General features: G+C 41.7%; 1 protein-coding gene across 1 annotated transcript; it reads left to right on the forward strand.

The window, feature by feature from the left end:
- Window positions 1-1,551: 1,551 nt before the first annotated feature.
- On the forward strand, window positions 1,552-10,392 carry ADIPOQ (adiponectin, C1Q and collagen domain containing). The gene is made up of 3 exons (XM_006028081.2): window positions 1,552-1,679; window positions 6,538-6,759; window positions 9,520-10,392. Exons 2-3 carry the CDS (start codon window positions 6,546-6,548, stop codon window positions 10,035-10,037), a joined length of 732 nt encoding a protein of 243 aa, XP_006028143.1. The 5' UTR covers window positions 1,552-1,679; window positions 6,538-6,545; the 3' UTR covers window positions 10,038-10,392.
- Window positions 10,393-16,064: the final 5,672 nt, after the last annotated feature.

Consider the following 16,064-nt stretch of genomic DNA (forward strand, 5'->3'; position numbering starts at 1 on the left):
CGAGAGCCGGGGCTGGCCGTGGCATGCTGAACAAAATGGCCTCGCGTGCCATGCTTGGCACGTGCTGGGGGTTGCCGACCCCTGATATAGTTTATCATTGCTAAAATAGTGGAGACCTGAAGAATGGACTCCATTCAAAAGCTTATCTACATCTAGCCCAACCATGTACTTAGTCTAATAATAGATATCACCCACAAAAAACCTTGCCTGTAAAATACGAGAGATGTAACCCATAGACCAAATTCAGACTTGGTGTAAACAACTGTAGTTCCATGGACTTTAGATTTGAATTTGTCCAAGATTTTACCTTTGTTTAAAAAAAGGTAAGAACCATATGCACACAGTGTTTTGTTGAGGTATGAGTATTGTCTGGACATCACTGTCATATCATACCAAAGACAAAGCCATTTAGTACAAATAATAGATAAAGCATTTTACCAGACAGCATTATTGTTCTGAAAGCTATTTCAGTTAATTCACTTGGATGGAAAATGTTTTGTTCAATAGCATTAGAGGTCCTTTTCCAATGCTGTGACAGAAACTATTAGAATTGCACAGCAATCAACTGTGTGTGAAAAAAGCTATATATCTCTTCTGTATTGAAAGTTTTAATCATGCTCAAATATGTAAGATGTTACTCTTTGACTATGTCCAGCATATATAGATTTCATAGATTTTTAGGGTCAGAAGGGACCTCAGTAGATCATTGAGTCCACCCCCCTGCTCTGGGCAGGAAAGAGCAATGGGGTCAGACGACCCCAGCCATACAATTTTTTTTTTTTAAATCATTCAGTTGTTTCAGGACTTGGCACACCAGACATATATTTGACCAGCTCTAGGCCCACTGTAATGATTACAAAAGAAAACCTAAGACCTCTTAGGTTTCACGTCTCAGCTTCTTATTCTATGAGGAACACAACACAGGACAAAGATTTATTTACCCACCTAAAGTTTTAGAAATATTTTAGATGTTGACTTATAACCAGCTGAACTGTAATTACATTGATTCATAATGATGGAATAAGATTGTACTACATCTCAGAAAAATTCAAATGGGGTTTTTCTCCCACAGATTTCCTTAATAAACAGCACTGACCTCTTATCAGTTCATTCCGTAGTTGTTGGTGGGTTTGAAGTAATGTCTTGAAATCATTTCTATAGGCATCCCAGCATCGCTTCAGTTTTAAGAAACAAAAGAAACAATAGTTCACACTAGTCCTACTACTACACCAAAGGGCACACAGTAAGAATGCAAACTAAGAATTACATTCAAGTGTATTCATAAGCGTCTCTAAACACAATTTCCATTAATTTTTAAGACTCCCTACTTCACATCAAGCCGCAGATTGTTGATAATAAAAGCCAAGCCCCTAAAAATGAAAGTTTAAATGTAGATTATTGAACCATTTAAATTTCACTTGGGTTAAAGTTCCCAAACATCTACTCCCCCCACCCTACTGATGGATTTTTTAAACTGGTCCAAAAGTGAGCTGCAAGCGAGAAAACCAATGAGAAATGTCAAGCACTGCATCAACAAGCTCAAGAGCAAATAGGAACAGGAGCATCTTAACTGACAGTTCCATATGCCCCCCTCTGTGATAATGATCTAGTAGCATGACTATTCTTTCCACTTCATTTCTAGAGACTACAGCAAACCCATCAGGACTTAAAAGCAGCTGGTAAGAACCACTTTCATTAAAGCTTTGAGTTGTTCTTTTCTTTTGTCTATATCTGTCATTCAAAGAGACTCTTTCTCAGTAAACTTCCCTTATTAAGGCTAGATATTGTTAACCTTTGAATGGCAATCAATTATTTTAAAACCATAAGTGCATCGCACTCAGTGCAAAAGCCTTGCTTTCAGAAATCCTCTATGGATTTTGCAACAGGAAAATTAAAACTAAGGACATCAGAAACAACAGAGAAAATAATGTACCATTTATTGTAACAATCACTTTTAGACTTCACTTTTCTTCCTTAAAAGAACTGTGGGCAGTATGAGCTTGTTCTAACTTTCTTTGAACTCTAGGCATCTCACATCCACACTCACTGGACAGAAATGTAGAGCCTGAAGTGGCACAATTTTAGGCTATATGGTCCTTGGGGCAGATAAACACCATGATTTTAAGTGCATAGTATTGATGACACTGTCTGCATTTAATGCAAATTAATAATACCTATAACACTTATGTGCATTATATATTGTGGCTTTATTTCAGACATATGTAATGACATAGTTAAATATCATTATTTACTATTTAATTAAAGTAGTATTTTAATGATCAAGATGTAGACTGACATTGATAAACAAGCACAATTTATAAGATGCATTTGAATATAAAAGTCTCTTGACAGTTACTATATTAACCAAACCCCACAAAAAGTCCCCAGTACCTACACTGATTGTCAATATTTTACTGGCTCAGGCATTCACCATCCATAATTTTGATACATTTTACCTTGCATGGACGAATATTAGGCTCAGAGGGGATAGGAGGTATGTACGTAGCATAAATATGGTACCTAACTTAGAGGACTGTTCAACACCCCTCTAAATATCACCCAGCTGTGCAGTGTATTTATGACCAAATATCTGTGTTTTTAAAGTGCTTGGTACTAGAGGCAAACAAAGAATAACCTTGTGATTATTTGTTATGAATCTTCCCTAACATGCTATGATATTGGCATTGCTTTTCATATCAGAGAAGAAAGACAAAACCCGCCACCATAAAAATAGCTGTAAATACAACAGCAGTCCATGCTAGTTGCCCAGTGCTTCTCTAAAGCTCTACCAGCACTTTTTCTTTGCATACTCAATCTTTTCTTCTAACCTACATGGCTCAAGTAGCATGTAGTCTGCACTGTGGTTTCCCTTTCTGACAAGGAAAATGTAGTGTTTTTTGGGGGTTTCTGCAGCCGTTTGTGTTTCAACATTAGGACTTCCAACTGATTTCCTTCATGCATAAGCAGAAACTTCTTTAAGATACTTCTGATTCCACCAATGTCAGAATTCCATTTTGTTGTAATTTCAACTAAAGGAGCGAGATCCTTAGCTGCTGTAAATCAGTCCTACTCCTTTCAGGTTAAAGGTCTGCTAATTTACTCAGATGAAGATCCATGCCAAAGGTCTTCTAATGTAACCTACGTGTTAATATTGCACCAGGATTTCAGATACACAATACCAGACTATGATTCAAACAAGAACAGAGGGCACAGCTTAAAATATTTAATTTTTATAGAATCCAGGCTTTATCAAATATTATCACATTTAATACAGCAGTTGCACATGGAAAGCACCAATGCTCTAGCTGATCCTTGGACAGAATATGTAGTTGGCACACTAAAAACAGATGAGCTTCAAGCATCGTTGGAACTAGAACATGTATTCTTGAAATGGTAATCATACCAGCACTCTTTTGCTAATCTCAATCTCTCTGCATACTGTGAAGAGGCATTACAAGGCGTGCCCAAATATGTACCCTGCAGTTTGCCAAACATTTGCAGAGATGCTCTTAACCCAAAGCTAATTTTTAGCCATTAGGAGATATTAATTTCATTTGTCTATTCCTATCAAGTTACTGCTGTATCATTTGTCCCACCAGCACATGAGCCTTTTGTTAGCCAAGCACAAAGAGAGGTTAACAAATATAGGCTTCTTTTAGTTCCTTTAGAGTTGCCTATCCTGTTCATGCTGAATAGGACACTTATTCTTGAAAAATCCCATCAAAATCAATGGAATTTCTTTTCCCACTGCAGAGCATTATTGGCCGGCAGAATCTGATATTGAGTAAGCAAAGCGTTAGAACTTGGAGGTCTTTGCCCCTGTACTGGCTTCCAATATTTAGGTCTGACTCCGAATTTTTGTTTAAATCTGCCCAATCACTTCAACTGCATTCTTTGTAGTTTCTGTGCTACCTTTTTTAACCTTTGAGGCAACAGATAGGACAAGTGGCACTTTAGAGCAGGGATGGGCAAGTATTTTGGCTGGAGGGCCACAATAAGTTTTGGAAACATGTCAAAGGCCACATCTATCTCTGTCTGTCTCTCTCACTCTCTTATCTTATTCTTTCTCTCCTCTCCATCTCTCTCCTTTTCCTCCCTCCCTTTCTCTCCCCTCCCGTCCCCTCCTCTGTCTCTCTCATCCTCCCTCTCATCTCCTCCTCTCTCTCTCTCCTCCTCCCCTTCCTGCAGAATCTGGATTAAGCTGTAGTTCACCAGGAGCCCTGACACAGCTGCCCTGACACTCAGAAACTGCTGGCAGTATCATAGCTGATGCTGTCACCCACCCAGCATGGCAGAAACTCCTGCCTGGGTCCACAGCTGATGCCACCAGCAGGTTCCAAGTTGTGGATGCCAACAGCTGGTTTTGCATCCAGGCTCCTGAACCTGCCCATGGCATCCACATCTGACACCACCATCCACATACAGCAGTGGAAGCCTCTCCTAAGTCCACAGCTGATGACTGATGCTTCTAGGTAGAAGCCGTGCCACCCGCCCACACTCTTGGCACCACGTAATGGCCAGAGCTTCTGGCCGACCATGGGCCAGATCCAATGAGTTGGCAGCTGTCCACCCACTGGATCTAATCTGTTGGCAGGTCAGATCCAGACCGCAAGTCATATTTTGCCCATCCCTAATTTAGAGACTAACTGGCTCAAAAGCATGAGTTTTCATAGGCAACATCCTACTTTGTCAGAAGCTGTGATATTTTGCCCATTAAAATAGAATATGATTTCATAGACATTAGGGCTGGAAAGGACCTCAGCAGATCATCGAGTCCAGCCCCCTGCCCCAGGGGCAGGAAGTCAGCAGGGATCATAGGATCCCAGCAAGATAAACATCCAGATGTCTTTTGAAGGTGTTTAGAGTAGGTGCTTGAACCACCTCTGGTGGCAGTCTGTTCCAGGCCTTGGGGGCTCGGACAGTAACAAAGTTCTTCCTTATGTCCAGCCTGAAATGGTCCTGGAGAAGTTTGTGACCATTCGACCTTGTCATCCCTTGGGGTGCTCTAGTGAACAGACATTCCCCCAGATCCTGGTAAACACCCCTGATAAACTTATACGTGGCCACCAGATCACCCCTGAGCCTGCGCTTTTCCAGACTGAAAACTCCCATGGCTCTCAGGTCTGTTTCCTGACCTCTGATCATGTCCGTGGCTCTCCTCTGCACCCTCTCAAGATTATCCATATCCTTTTTGAATTGTGGAGCCCAAAACTGGACGCAGTATTCCAGCTGCGGCCTCACCAAGGCCAAGTAGAACAGGGGGATGACATCCTGGGATTTACTTGAGAAGCATCTGTGGATGCAAGTAAGTGTTTTGCTTGCTTTAATAGCAGCAGTATCACATTGTAGGCTCATGTTCATCTTGTGGTCAATCATGACCCCCAAGTCCCTTTCATCCATAGTGCTGGCCAGCGTAGCACTGCCGAGCCTATAAGGATGCTGCAGGTTTTTAGCTACTAGGATAGCATAACATAGCTACTAGGATGTCACAACATCTTGGCATTTAAATAGCTTCCAAAGAATCCATCCAGGAAGATGGAGTTACTGTAAAATAGCTTTCTGGGCAATGAAAAAAGTGTTCATTGACTATTCCATGACTAACCATTCTATGTTCTGCCATTTATGATCTTCTTATCAGGGATCGCTTTTTGTTATATTCCTAGCATTCTGTTGTGCAGGGATGAATTCCATGAGAACAAATTTAAAATTTCTGTTCCTGAACAGCATGATCCAAAGCACTTTGAGGTCACTTGAATGACTGCTATTGTCTTCAACAGGCATTGAATCAAACCCTGATTTGGCAAAGACTATAAAAGTACCACTGGGGTTGGTTTATTCATAAGCAGAAGCTTCTTTAAGGTACATTTGATTCACTGACAAAGGTTGGTTTCAGTAGCAAAGAAAACAGACTAAAAGATGAAGAACCTGGTTATGCAGATCTCAAATTATGTGCATGTCATGGTCCTTTGCCTCAAAGACAGATCCCAAGTAACAACATTAAAAACAGATATGACCACCCTTATATGATATGAACTCTTCATGTATTTACTGCTAAGAGTAGATGCTCCAAGATTAGTGTATTGTATATATACCAGTATACCATACTCCATGTTCAGCTCTATGGCATTTGAAGATTTTATATGAGTTCTGACAGATTGTATTTTGCCTCAGCTGTTTGTACACCCAAGCAGAAGGACAAACCACATATGTCATCAGCTAATTGACTGAATCATTGCAAAATAAGTCAACAGCAGGAACTGTAACATCTACCACCTTCAACAACTAATTCTGACCTCAGTTACCCCAGTGCTAAGGCAGAAGAACTCCACCAATGTCAAGAGTGTTCCCTTGTATTGTGTTGATTTCTGCGTAGTTGCTATGAATTTAACACCTGTTGGTAATATTAGCTCAGCTTCTCCCTGGGGGTTTGTTTTTTATTTCATTTACCTAATTTCATGCATGATCCTTTTCCTCTGTGTCTCTGCTGACCTACTACCACTTGGCTGAAATGCTAACTGAGTTACCATCTATTTTAAGGCTCCATAATGAGGCTAAGTTCAAAAGTCCTGCTGTGCTTACTTCTGCTGGTGAAACTCTGGTACACTGGAACAACTGCTGATGAAGACATACAGCCACCTCCTAAAGGGTCTTGTGCAAATTGGATGGGAGGAATCCCAGGCCATCCGGGCCACAATGGTGTCCCCGGCAGAGATGGAAAGGATGGGAGAGATGGGCCAAAGGGAGAGAAAGGAGAGCCAGGTTGGTGAGAGACTTTCCTGTTTAAATAAATAAATAAAATAAAAACAATCATCATCCAGACTTTAAAGGAATGACTGCCTTGACTTCTACAGGCTTTGGACCAGTCCCAAAGCAGAATGTAGGGAAGAAATAATGTCTTGTCATATAATTAGTATGAGAGCACACAGGCACAGAAGTATATATTGGTCACAGGAACAGGAGTATTCTCTAACTGGAGAACTGTGCACTTGCATGGACACACACATACAGAGCAAGTGACCACGATGCAACCTTTAGGACAGATCTACACAGAAGCCATGGCTGCATTGTGCACAGGTACCAAATTAACTTTAAACTAGATAAGTTGCATATTTAGTAGGGCTGTGTGAAATTTCACTGGCTGTTTTGTTTCAAAGCTGTTTCAACACATTTAGAGCTCGAAACAGTGAAATTGAAATGAAACAAAAGGATTCGAAACCACTTCAAAACAAAATGAGGGCACTCAAAACATTTCAGAAGTTTCAAAACATTTCGAGTTTCGAAGCTGGGCTTACATGGCTTCAGCGCCAGTCCCAGGCAGCAGCAGCAGCCTCCTCTCATGTGGCTCACAGATCCGGGGGCCCACACCCCTGGGAGGAGTCTGGCACAGCCTGCAGCCCTCCCGGGTGTGTGACCCCCTGGATCTGTGCCCTGGATGAGAGGAGGCTGCCTGGGACCAGCGCTGGGCGTGGGTTGCGCCCAGCACCCAGCACCAGAAATAATTGCTGCTGCCACCTGTCCTAGGCAGCAGCGGCAGCTTCCCCTCACCTGGTGCACTTATCCGGGAGCTTGCACCCCTGGGAGGAGTCCAGCACAGCCCAGCAGACTTCCTGGGGCTATGAGCCCCCAGATCTGCTCCCTGGATGAAGGGAGGCTGCCTTGTTGCCTGGGACCAGCACTGGGGGTAGGCTGCACCCAGCATCAAAGACAATTGCTCCTGCTGCCTGTCTCGAGCAGCAGCGTCAGCCTCCTCTCATCTGGGGCACAGATCCATGGACTTGCACCTTTGGGAGGGCTGCAGCCTGTGCCGGACTCCTCCTTGAGGTGCGAGCCCCAAGAGCTGTGTGCCAGATGAGAGGAGGTTGCCACTGCTGCCTGGGACTGGTACTGAAGCCAAATAAGCCCTGCTTCAAAACTCGAAACGTTTCAAAACATTTCAAGTGCCTTCATTTATTTTCAAAGCTGTTTCAAATCCTTTTGTTTCATTTCAATTTCACGGTTACAAGCTTGAAACGCAGCGAAACAGCTTTAAAATGAAACACCCAGTGAAATTTTGCACAGCCCTAGTAACTACTAACTAGAGTTGCCCCCCTGCACCTTGCCCTGGCTGCCTGCAGTCAGCTGTGGGATCGGGGGAGGGAGGATGGGCAGGAGCCAATAAATAAATAAATAAACAAACAAACAGCAGCAAATAACAGCAGCACCTACCGGCCAAAGCCTTGAACTACAGAAACAGTGCAGTGCCACCTGGTGGCAATAGAAAGTAATTACAATTCTTTGAGACACTTGGTGTTTACACACCACAAATCCACAGATACAATGGTGTAATTGGTGGCAACGCAAACTAAACTTTGTCCGAGCAGCTTTAGTTTAATGCCTCCGGTTTTAGTTTAAAGCCCTCCAGTTACAATTCCCTAAAAATAAGACAGATTCCTCTCGGTCTCAGCGTGATAAATGAATCTTTATGAACATGTTGGTGGCAGTTTTATCTTAATTCAGTTATTTTATTTGCATTATAAAATCAAGTAAGTTTGCCAAAACATTTATTCGACTGTAAAGTCCATGTATATTACAGAACTGCATCAGTTAAAAGTATTTCCATTTTATGAGTCATCTATAAAACAAGTAAGTTATCTTAAAAGTCTTTTCCCAAAAAATGTTAGATGCATTCATAGTATTGCATCTTTGTTTGATAATAATTTTCAGTTTATGCCTTTGACTATTCCAAAAATAAAGTGAAAAATAACAAATATTTAATCTATATGCATGATGAGTATTAACAAATATTTCAACACAGATTTATAACACAGGCAAGAGCATGACAAGCATGCTAATGGTATCCATATGCTGGTGCCCTCTCTATGCAGTTACTAGAGACTACTGCAGCAAAATCCATTGAACCCCACGCAAAACTGCTCACTGCAGCTCAGCATCGGTTTTGATACAACTACATTTTCTTATATGGGTGCAAGTTTCAGCAGAGTTGCGTGAATCTTCCACTTAGTGAGATAAACTAAGCTCAATGTGTGTTTTTTTATGGCAATCTTTTGAATAAAGATTCAAACTGCATGGCCTTGTCTGTTTTGTGCACGGACGATCCTGCCGACCAGCGATCCCATGGTGGCTGATCACTGCGATTGTGGCAGGCGCTCCCGAAAGTGGCTGCAAGCGATCGCAGCAATTGGCCAGCACTTGCAGGGGGGCACTGGCGCTCCTGCCTGCTCATCATCTAAGTGGTGAGCACGGCTGGTCAGGGGGTGCACCAGTGCTCTCAGGGGGTGCACGTGCACCCCCATGCACCCCCTACATGTTGCCACTGGTTTTGTGTAAGTGTTAGTGAAAATAATCAGAGATAAATGGGCAAATGTTTAAACTGAAAAGCACCCGCCATCTACCTCTGGTCTTAAAAGGGTTTGATTTATCTTCTCTTAAATGAAGAAACATTCTAGCAGCATACACTAAAATGTTACTGCTGGATATGCCCAATGAAATTACTTTAATCAAAAATATTTTCTCCTATAGGTGACCCAGGCCTCAAGGGTGATAATGGAAATGATGGTGCTGAAGGTGTACACGGACTTCCAGGAATATCAGGGATGAAAGGGGAGAAGGGAGATGCTGCCTTCATTTACCGCTCTGCTTTTAGTGTTGGTCTCACAGGCCGAACCCCTTACTCCAATGTTCCTATTAAATTCACAAAGATCTTCTACAATGAACAAAATCATTATGATGAAACCACAGGAAAGTTCCGCTGCATCATCCCTGGAATGTATTATTTTGGGTACCACCTCACTGTATACCTGGCAGATGTGAAAGTCAGTTTGTATAAGAAGGATAAGGCAGTGCTCTTCACCTATGATCAGTTCCAGAGAAATAATGTTGACCAAGCATCTGGTTCAGTTCTGCTTCACCTAGAAGCTGGGGAGGAAGTATGGCTCCAAGTGTACGGTGAGAAAGAGAACAATGGAGTCTATGCTGATAATATCAATGATTCCACTTTCATGGGATTTCTCCTCTACCCAGATATGGATCCACATTAAAACATGTGACAACTTCAGGAAGGAGACAGAGGATTAGCTGCAGTATTAATTTGGCGACACGTTAGATTTTACTAACCACTATTTTCATACTGCAGCTACTGGAAGATAGTATTTCGTTCAGCTCTAGGTAATAACCAAAGATGAAATCCTGACTCCAATGATGTCCATAAGATATTTGCCATAGACTTCAGTGGGACCAGGATTTTGTACATCTCCACTTCTGCCTTCTATGCAAACTATGGACGCAAATATTAACTGGAGAAAAAGTTAAACAAGCACAATATGTATCACAATAAGCATTAAGGCTGGTTGATTTTAATTGCAAATGGAAGAAAATAAAATGGTCAAACTTAAATTTTTTAAAAGTTGTGATTTTTATCATTTTCAATAAGCTCCAGATCTGACTAAAAAGTTCACCAGAATTTTAAATTGTAAAAAGTTTAAAATTTTCAGCAAAGTAAGGAGAAAAATATTTAATGACATTTGTTCCTGATTTCCATCTAGTCCGTACATATACATATACATACATCCCTGTCTTTACCATTTTAACCCACTAACTTACTCATGCCATCCATCTCCACTTATTGTCTGCCATTTCCACTGGTTACTTCAGCCCACATCTTTAAATATATCAAAACATTTAAGTACTATTTAAGATAAGCACCATTGCATCCAATTTAGGTTAAAAGTTCCTCCCTGGGTTTTTTTTAATTTGTCTTTAAAGATTTAGGTATGCTGTAGACATAACAGCAACGTACCTTGAATTCATAGCTTTTACAGTCTTCTTTCAAAAGAGTCATTTCTTAAAGATAAATGAATAGTTTTAGAACTGAAGCATTCCCTCTGCAAGCAGAATGCCTGACCCTGGGAAGGTGGGAGGTATCAACAAGCCGGTGAAGTATTTAAATAGAAATATTGTTCTAATTAAAATCATTAAACCAGTTCTATATTTGATGACTTATCAGTACAGCACACAAGCTATTATGTGTTTTTGGTTTGTTGACAGCATTTTATAGCTTTCATTTCACTTTGAGGTCAGAGTGAATTTTTAGTTCCTAATTTATCTTCTCTATTTCTTTATTTCCATGACTTCTTTATGAAAAAAATCCATTTCTGAATGGCTGATGAATTTAGCAACTACCTTTCTACTGTATAACCATATCTATTAATGATGAGAACAAATAAAGCTCAGAGCATCATCTGTAAATTAGCACTGCTCTATTGACATCAATGGAGCTACTACACCAGCTGAGCATCTAGCCCATCTATCTGAGAGGTTAGTTCAAGGTTGTTATGAGTTTTAGTATTAATAACATTCCTATCACGAACTCCAAGTAGTTTCTTGTTTGATTTTCAATTCGATAACTTCTCAGATACATATAAAGTTGAAGAATTCAGTTTTACTTTGATAAGTTCTGCTCAGCTCCAAAGCGCACACACTATTACAAATGTGGAAGAGCATCAGTGGTTCAGCTGAAAATAATTTTTGTAGCAGTATTTTCTACACTCCAGTGAATTAACACATTATAAATAAAAGTACTGTGCTCTGTCACTAAGTTCTCTGGGGCAGTTTTGTTGGTCTCTTGCTGCTATTCTGGAAAGTAAAAGGAAAAAACTTTGGGTGCCATTCCAGTGCGTCAGAGCAGATTCATTTAATCAAGTCTGCTGAAGCATGGCAATTACTGCACTCCAGCAGCCTCCCGTGTCTTGTATATCAGTGTCCCCATGCTTCAAAATGGCAGTGGGGGAGTATTACCTAAAATTCATTCAATGAGCTTTAGATAAAGCGCACCCGCTACCTTTTTGAAATGCAGGGACGCTGATACATGAGACGCTCTGGGTGCTTTAATTAGAGCGGCTTTCAGACCCACTCTAATTAAAGTACCCCTCCACCCCTACTACCAGAGCACATGTATAAACACTCTTCATTTTTAACTAACACTGAAAGCTTCGCCTAGAGATAGGAACTGATTTGCTTAAAATTCTAGGTCTAAAAGTGAAGTATTCTTCAGGTCTTTAAAACATAAAGGGAACATGTTCTTTTGTGTTTTTATGCACACACAAGTTCCAGGGGAACTGTGATGCCCCCTGGTGGCCACACAACCTATACCTGGCTCCAGGTCTAAGGTGCCCTCCCCTCCTTAGGAGGGAGGTGCCCTCCCTCGCCTGCCCTACCTTGATGTATTTGTTTGCTAGGAAGGGAGGCTGCCTAAAGAGTCCTAGAGTAAGCCCCAGTTCCTCTAGATGCCAGCTAGGTCTTCCAAGCTCCTGCTGTCCTCTACCCTGCCCTTGCTAGGTGGGCTCTGATGGCCTGCCAGAGCCCTTCCCCAGGGTACCTGTTAGCCTTAAGGGCTAATCAGGGTCTCCAGTGCCCCCTACAGCTCTGCATTACAGGTATTACTAATTAATTACTTTAATGGGCACTTGGCTGCACCCCAACTGCAGGCCACCTTAGGCCTCAACACCCTTGTAGGGGCCTCTGCCTTCCTAGCCTCAGGCCTTTTGCTCTCACTAGTTCCCTTAGCTTAGCCCACTGTGCCTGACCTGGCCTCTGGGGTCCAGCCCTTGACTGCCTAATCTGGCTTGGTCTTTGTCTTTGCCCTGTCCCAAGCAATACCTTTGCTAAGCTTGCTTGGGTTCCTGGGCCCTTGTCACTGTTTTTTTTGTGCACAGGACCCCCTGGCCCTAGCTCTGCCCAAACTAGGTTTCAGCCTCTCTCTCTTCCTCTCTCAGGGCTTTAAACTCCCCCTTGGGTCTAAGCCTATGGCATTCCCTGAATCAAGGCCCCTGGCCAGGCTCTAAATACTGGTATGCCTCTGGCATCTCACTGTGGGTTAAACCACCATACACCCTCAGGTACCCCACCATGGCCTCTGCACACTTCCCTTTCAGCCACTTCCAAGCCTCCAGTTAAGACTGCAACCAAGAAGTAAGCCTTCTAGCAAACACAAACGAAACCTCCTCTGGGTCCAAACATAAGCAATACCTACCTGCCTTCCCCTTACAATAGGTAGCATTCCCCTGTAGGGCATCAACACTCTGTTCATCTTCCTCAAGACAGCCCCAGTATCAGCTAGAAGAGCTCCTGCATTCCCCTTACTCTGAAGCCAGACTGCCTCCTGGCTCAGGGTTTGTGTTTATATATCTCCCTGTCCCTGTCCCCTGCTGGTCAGATGCTTCCCTGAGCTGCTGCAGGTGTTTCCCCGATTCACTTTTCCCACTCTACCCCAGGATGACTTGCTGCTGCTGGTCTCTTCTATGATCCTATCTTGCCTCCCATGTAGTCCTCTAGCCCATAGTGCTACTGCGGCACAGCTAGTTCTGCAGAAAGTGCTTGTATCAGGTAAATTTTGGTTACAGGGGTGTAGATTGTAGCCGTTTTGGTCTAAGGACATAGGCAGACAAGATTCTTTGGGTGAGTCTGATATCTTTTATTAGACAAACTTAACTGGTTGGAAAACATTTTCTTAGCAAGCTTTTGGGTTTAAAAACCCTTCGTCAGGCTGAGGAAGACTCTGCAGTTGGTGTGTGCACTTTCCAGGAAAAAAAATTTCCAACTATTTAAGTTGGTTTAATAAAAGATATCAGATTCACCCAAAGAACTGTGTCTTCATTTTGGTTACATACAAAAAACTAGAACTCTTGGTTCCAAAATGATACCTTTTATTAGACCAACTGGAAAATGGCAAGAAAATTGTCCTTTTCTGCAAGCTTTCGAATCAAAGTCCCTTCGCCAGGCTCTGGGAAAAGTGTAGATGGTACAAGATTGTAAAAAGTCCCCAAAGGTAGGAAATAAACTTCATTTTTGTACAGAGGGATCTGAAGATGGAAGGCTCTCCCTCTGGGTCCATGAGAGTGTCTTTGTGAGCTGTGTTGAGTAGCTCTTTGATGTGTTGATCAGGTAGAATTCCTTCCCTGGAGGTGTCAGATGGGAGGCAGGGAGGCAAAAAAAACTTCCTTGTTGTTCTGCAATGAAGTTTAAAATCCAAAATCAGCTAAAATTCAGCATCTTCCATGTTTCAGGGGTGTACTTGGTAGCCGTGTTGGTCTGAGACAAAAAGACATACAAAAAACTAGTACTCTTGGTTCCAAAATGATACCTTTTATTAGACCAACTGGAAAATGGCAAGAAAGTTGTCCTTTTCATTTTGGTTAGGCCTTTGTGTTTTATTTTGGTGCTCCAGATTTTGTATAAAGGAATAACTGATCTTGCACTGTGTAACAAAGCATAATGAGGGTGAAACACATCCAAAGTGAGAGAATGATCTTTTGAGTAAATAAAGCAGAATGGATCAATTGTCTTACTCTCTCTACCAGCAGCTGAATGAGATCAGGATTCCTCAGTGAGGGTAGTTAATCACTGAAATGATTACCTACAGAGGTTGTAAAGTCTCCATCCTGGGAAGTTTTTAAGAGCAGGTTAGACCACCACACGGATGAGATGGTTTTACTAGGATGATCCTGACAGGGAAGAACAGAGGGTTGAACTAGATGAAATCCTGAGATCTCTCCCTTCCAGCCCTCTTTTTCTATGATTCTATGAGCCAGTCAGATATTGGACATCACTCTTTGCTTCCTACATGACAGAGCAAAGGAGTTTTGTGTATCTGCTTTTCTTTCCCTTTCACCTCATCCACTACTATCGCATCTGAGCACCTTACAAAATATGGCTGCCTCTTCTCAAATAACAAGTCTAGAATGTTTTGGCCTATTATTAAGGATTCATACAGCATTTCCCTTTTGTTTCTACCAAGTAATTTTATATGGTATTTGCTCTACATCAGTCCTGTCCCACACAGGGAGCTGAAGTTACCTACACAACAGCCCTCTAGGAATAAGAAAAACTTGTGAAAATATTTACTTCCAGACTGTTGACCCAAAGCTAACAGCTTAAATCTAAATCCATCACATATACCATCGCTAAAAGAAAATCCCCTAAGGGTCACGAGATTTAAACAGTTCTAGGATTTAGAAGGACCCAATTTGATGTTAGATCTGATCATGTTTAATTCAGCCAGTTTGAAAGAACATCCTGTTAGGCATATTAATATGAAAAGAATGGGAAAATTCATGAATCTGTAAATAAGAAAGGAGATGAACAAATAGTTACTGCTGTATCTAATGGCGTAAGAGGATTAGACGAAATATGCCAAGATTATACCTTTTAGAATGTCTGAATGTTGAGAATTTAACATTTCAGAGAGGAGTAAAAGCAGAAATGAATAAGGTGCCTATAGATAATTGGACTAAGCACTGAGAAAGAAATCTAATTTAAAGTTTCCTGAGCTGGTTTCCTAAAAAGCACTATGTGTTAATTAACCATTTTAGTGCTGCCTACACAGCAAGTGCAAATGTGCCTGCCATGTTGCCTTATACCAGGTAGGAACAAAGACACCTCAAGGAAAAGAAGCAGGCTGAACCCGCAGTCAAGATAGTGGAATAAAGATTTGAGTTTATTCTTGACACTGCCCCCGCATATTTCTCTGAATTTTTTCGTGCTGTGTTGTTGTATGTTTAACATTGTGCCGGTAAAGCAAACCTCTCTCCCAGATACACTATGCATTTCTAACTGCTGTATTTATAGTCCATTCTGTACTACTTCTACCTGCAGACATTTCACTGCTGCCAATGACAGCTCCCAAACTTCTGATTAAAACTGAAATACATACAAAAAACCTACCATGTTGATGACTTGGCCCTTCATCGATGAGCAGTCCTAAATCTCAATCTTCCCTTGACTGTCATCTCTTTACTGTCAACACTCTTCAAAAACTCTCATATTATGGCCCACTTTTAAACTGAAAGGCAGTATGACATATTAGAATAAACACAGAACTGGGAGTCAAAACACTCTGATTTTAAGCATGGCTATCCCACTAACTCCCTGTATGGCAGTGGTCTCCAACCTTTTTAAGTAGGAGATCACCTTTGGCATTTAAAAGACACCCAAAATCTACCATGTACTGCTGCCACCCCCCTCCCCGCCCAGCAGGTAAGTCTGTGGGAAGGGAAGAGGGGGGCACAGAT

Source organism: Alligator sinensis, unplaced genomic scaffold, assembly GCF_000455745.1.
Source record: "Alligator sinensis unplaced genomic scaffold, ASM45574v1 scaffold572_1, whole genome shotgun sequence".
Taxonomy (NCBI): domain Eukaryota; kingdom Metazoa; phylum Chordata; order Crocodylia; family Alligatoridae; genus Alligator; species Alligator sinensis.

What these genes read in the sequence shown, in the direction of transcription:
- ADIPOQ (XM_006028081.2), top strand. Translation starts at nt 6,546, where the DNA reads ATGAGGCTAAGTTCAAAAGTCCTGCTGTGCTTACTTCTGCTGGTGAAA. An exon ending in GGGAGAGAAAGGAGAGCCAG is followed by an intron (nt 6,760 to 9,519) that starts GTTGGTGAGAGA and finishes TTTCTCCTATAG; the next exon opens with GTGACCCAGGCCTCAAGGGT.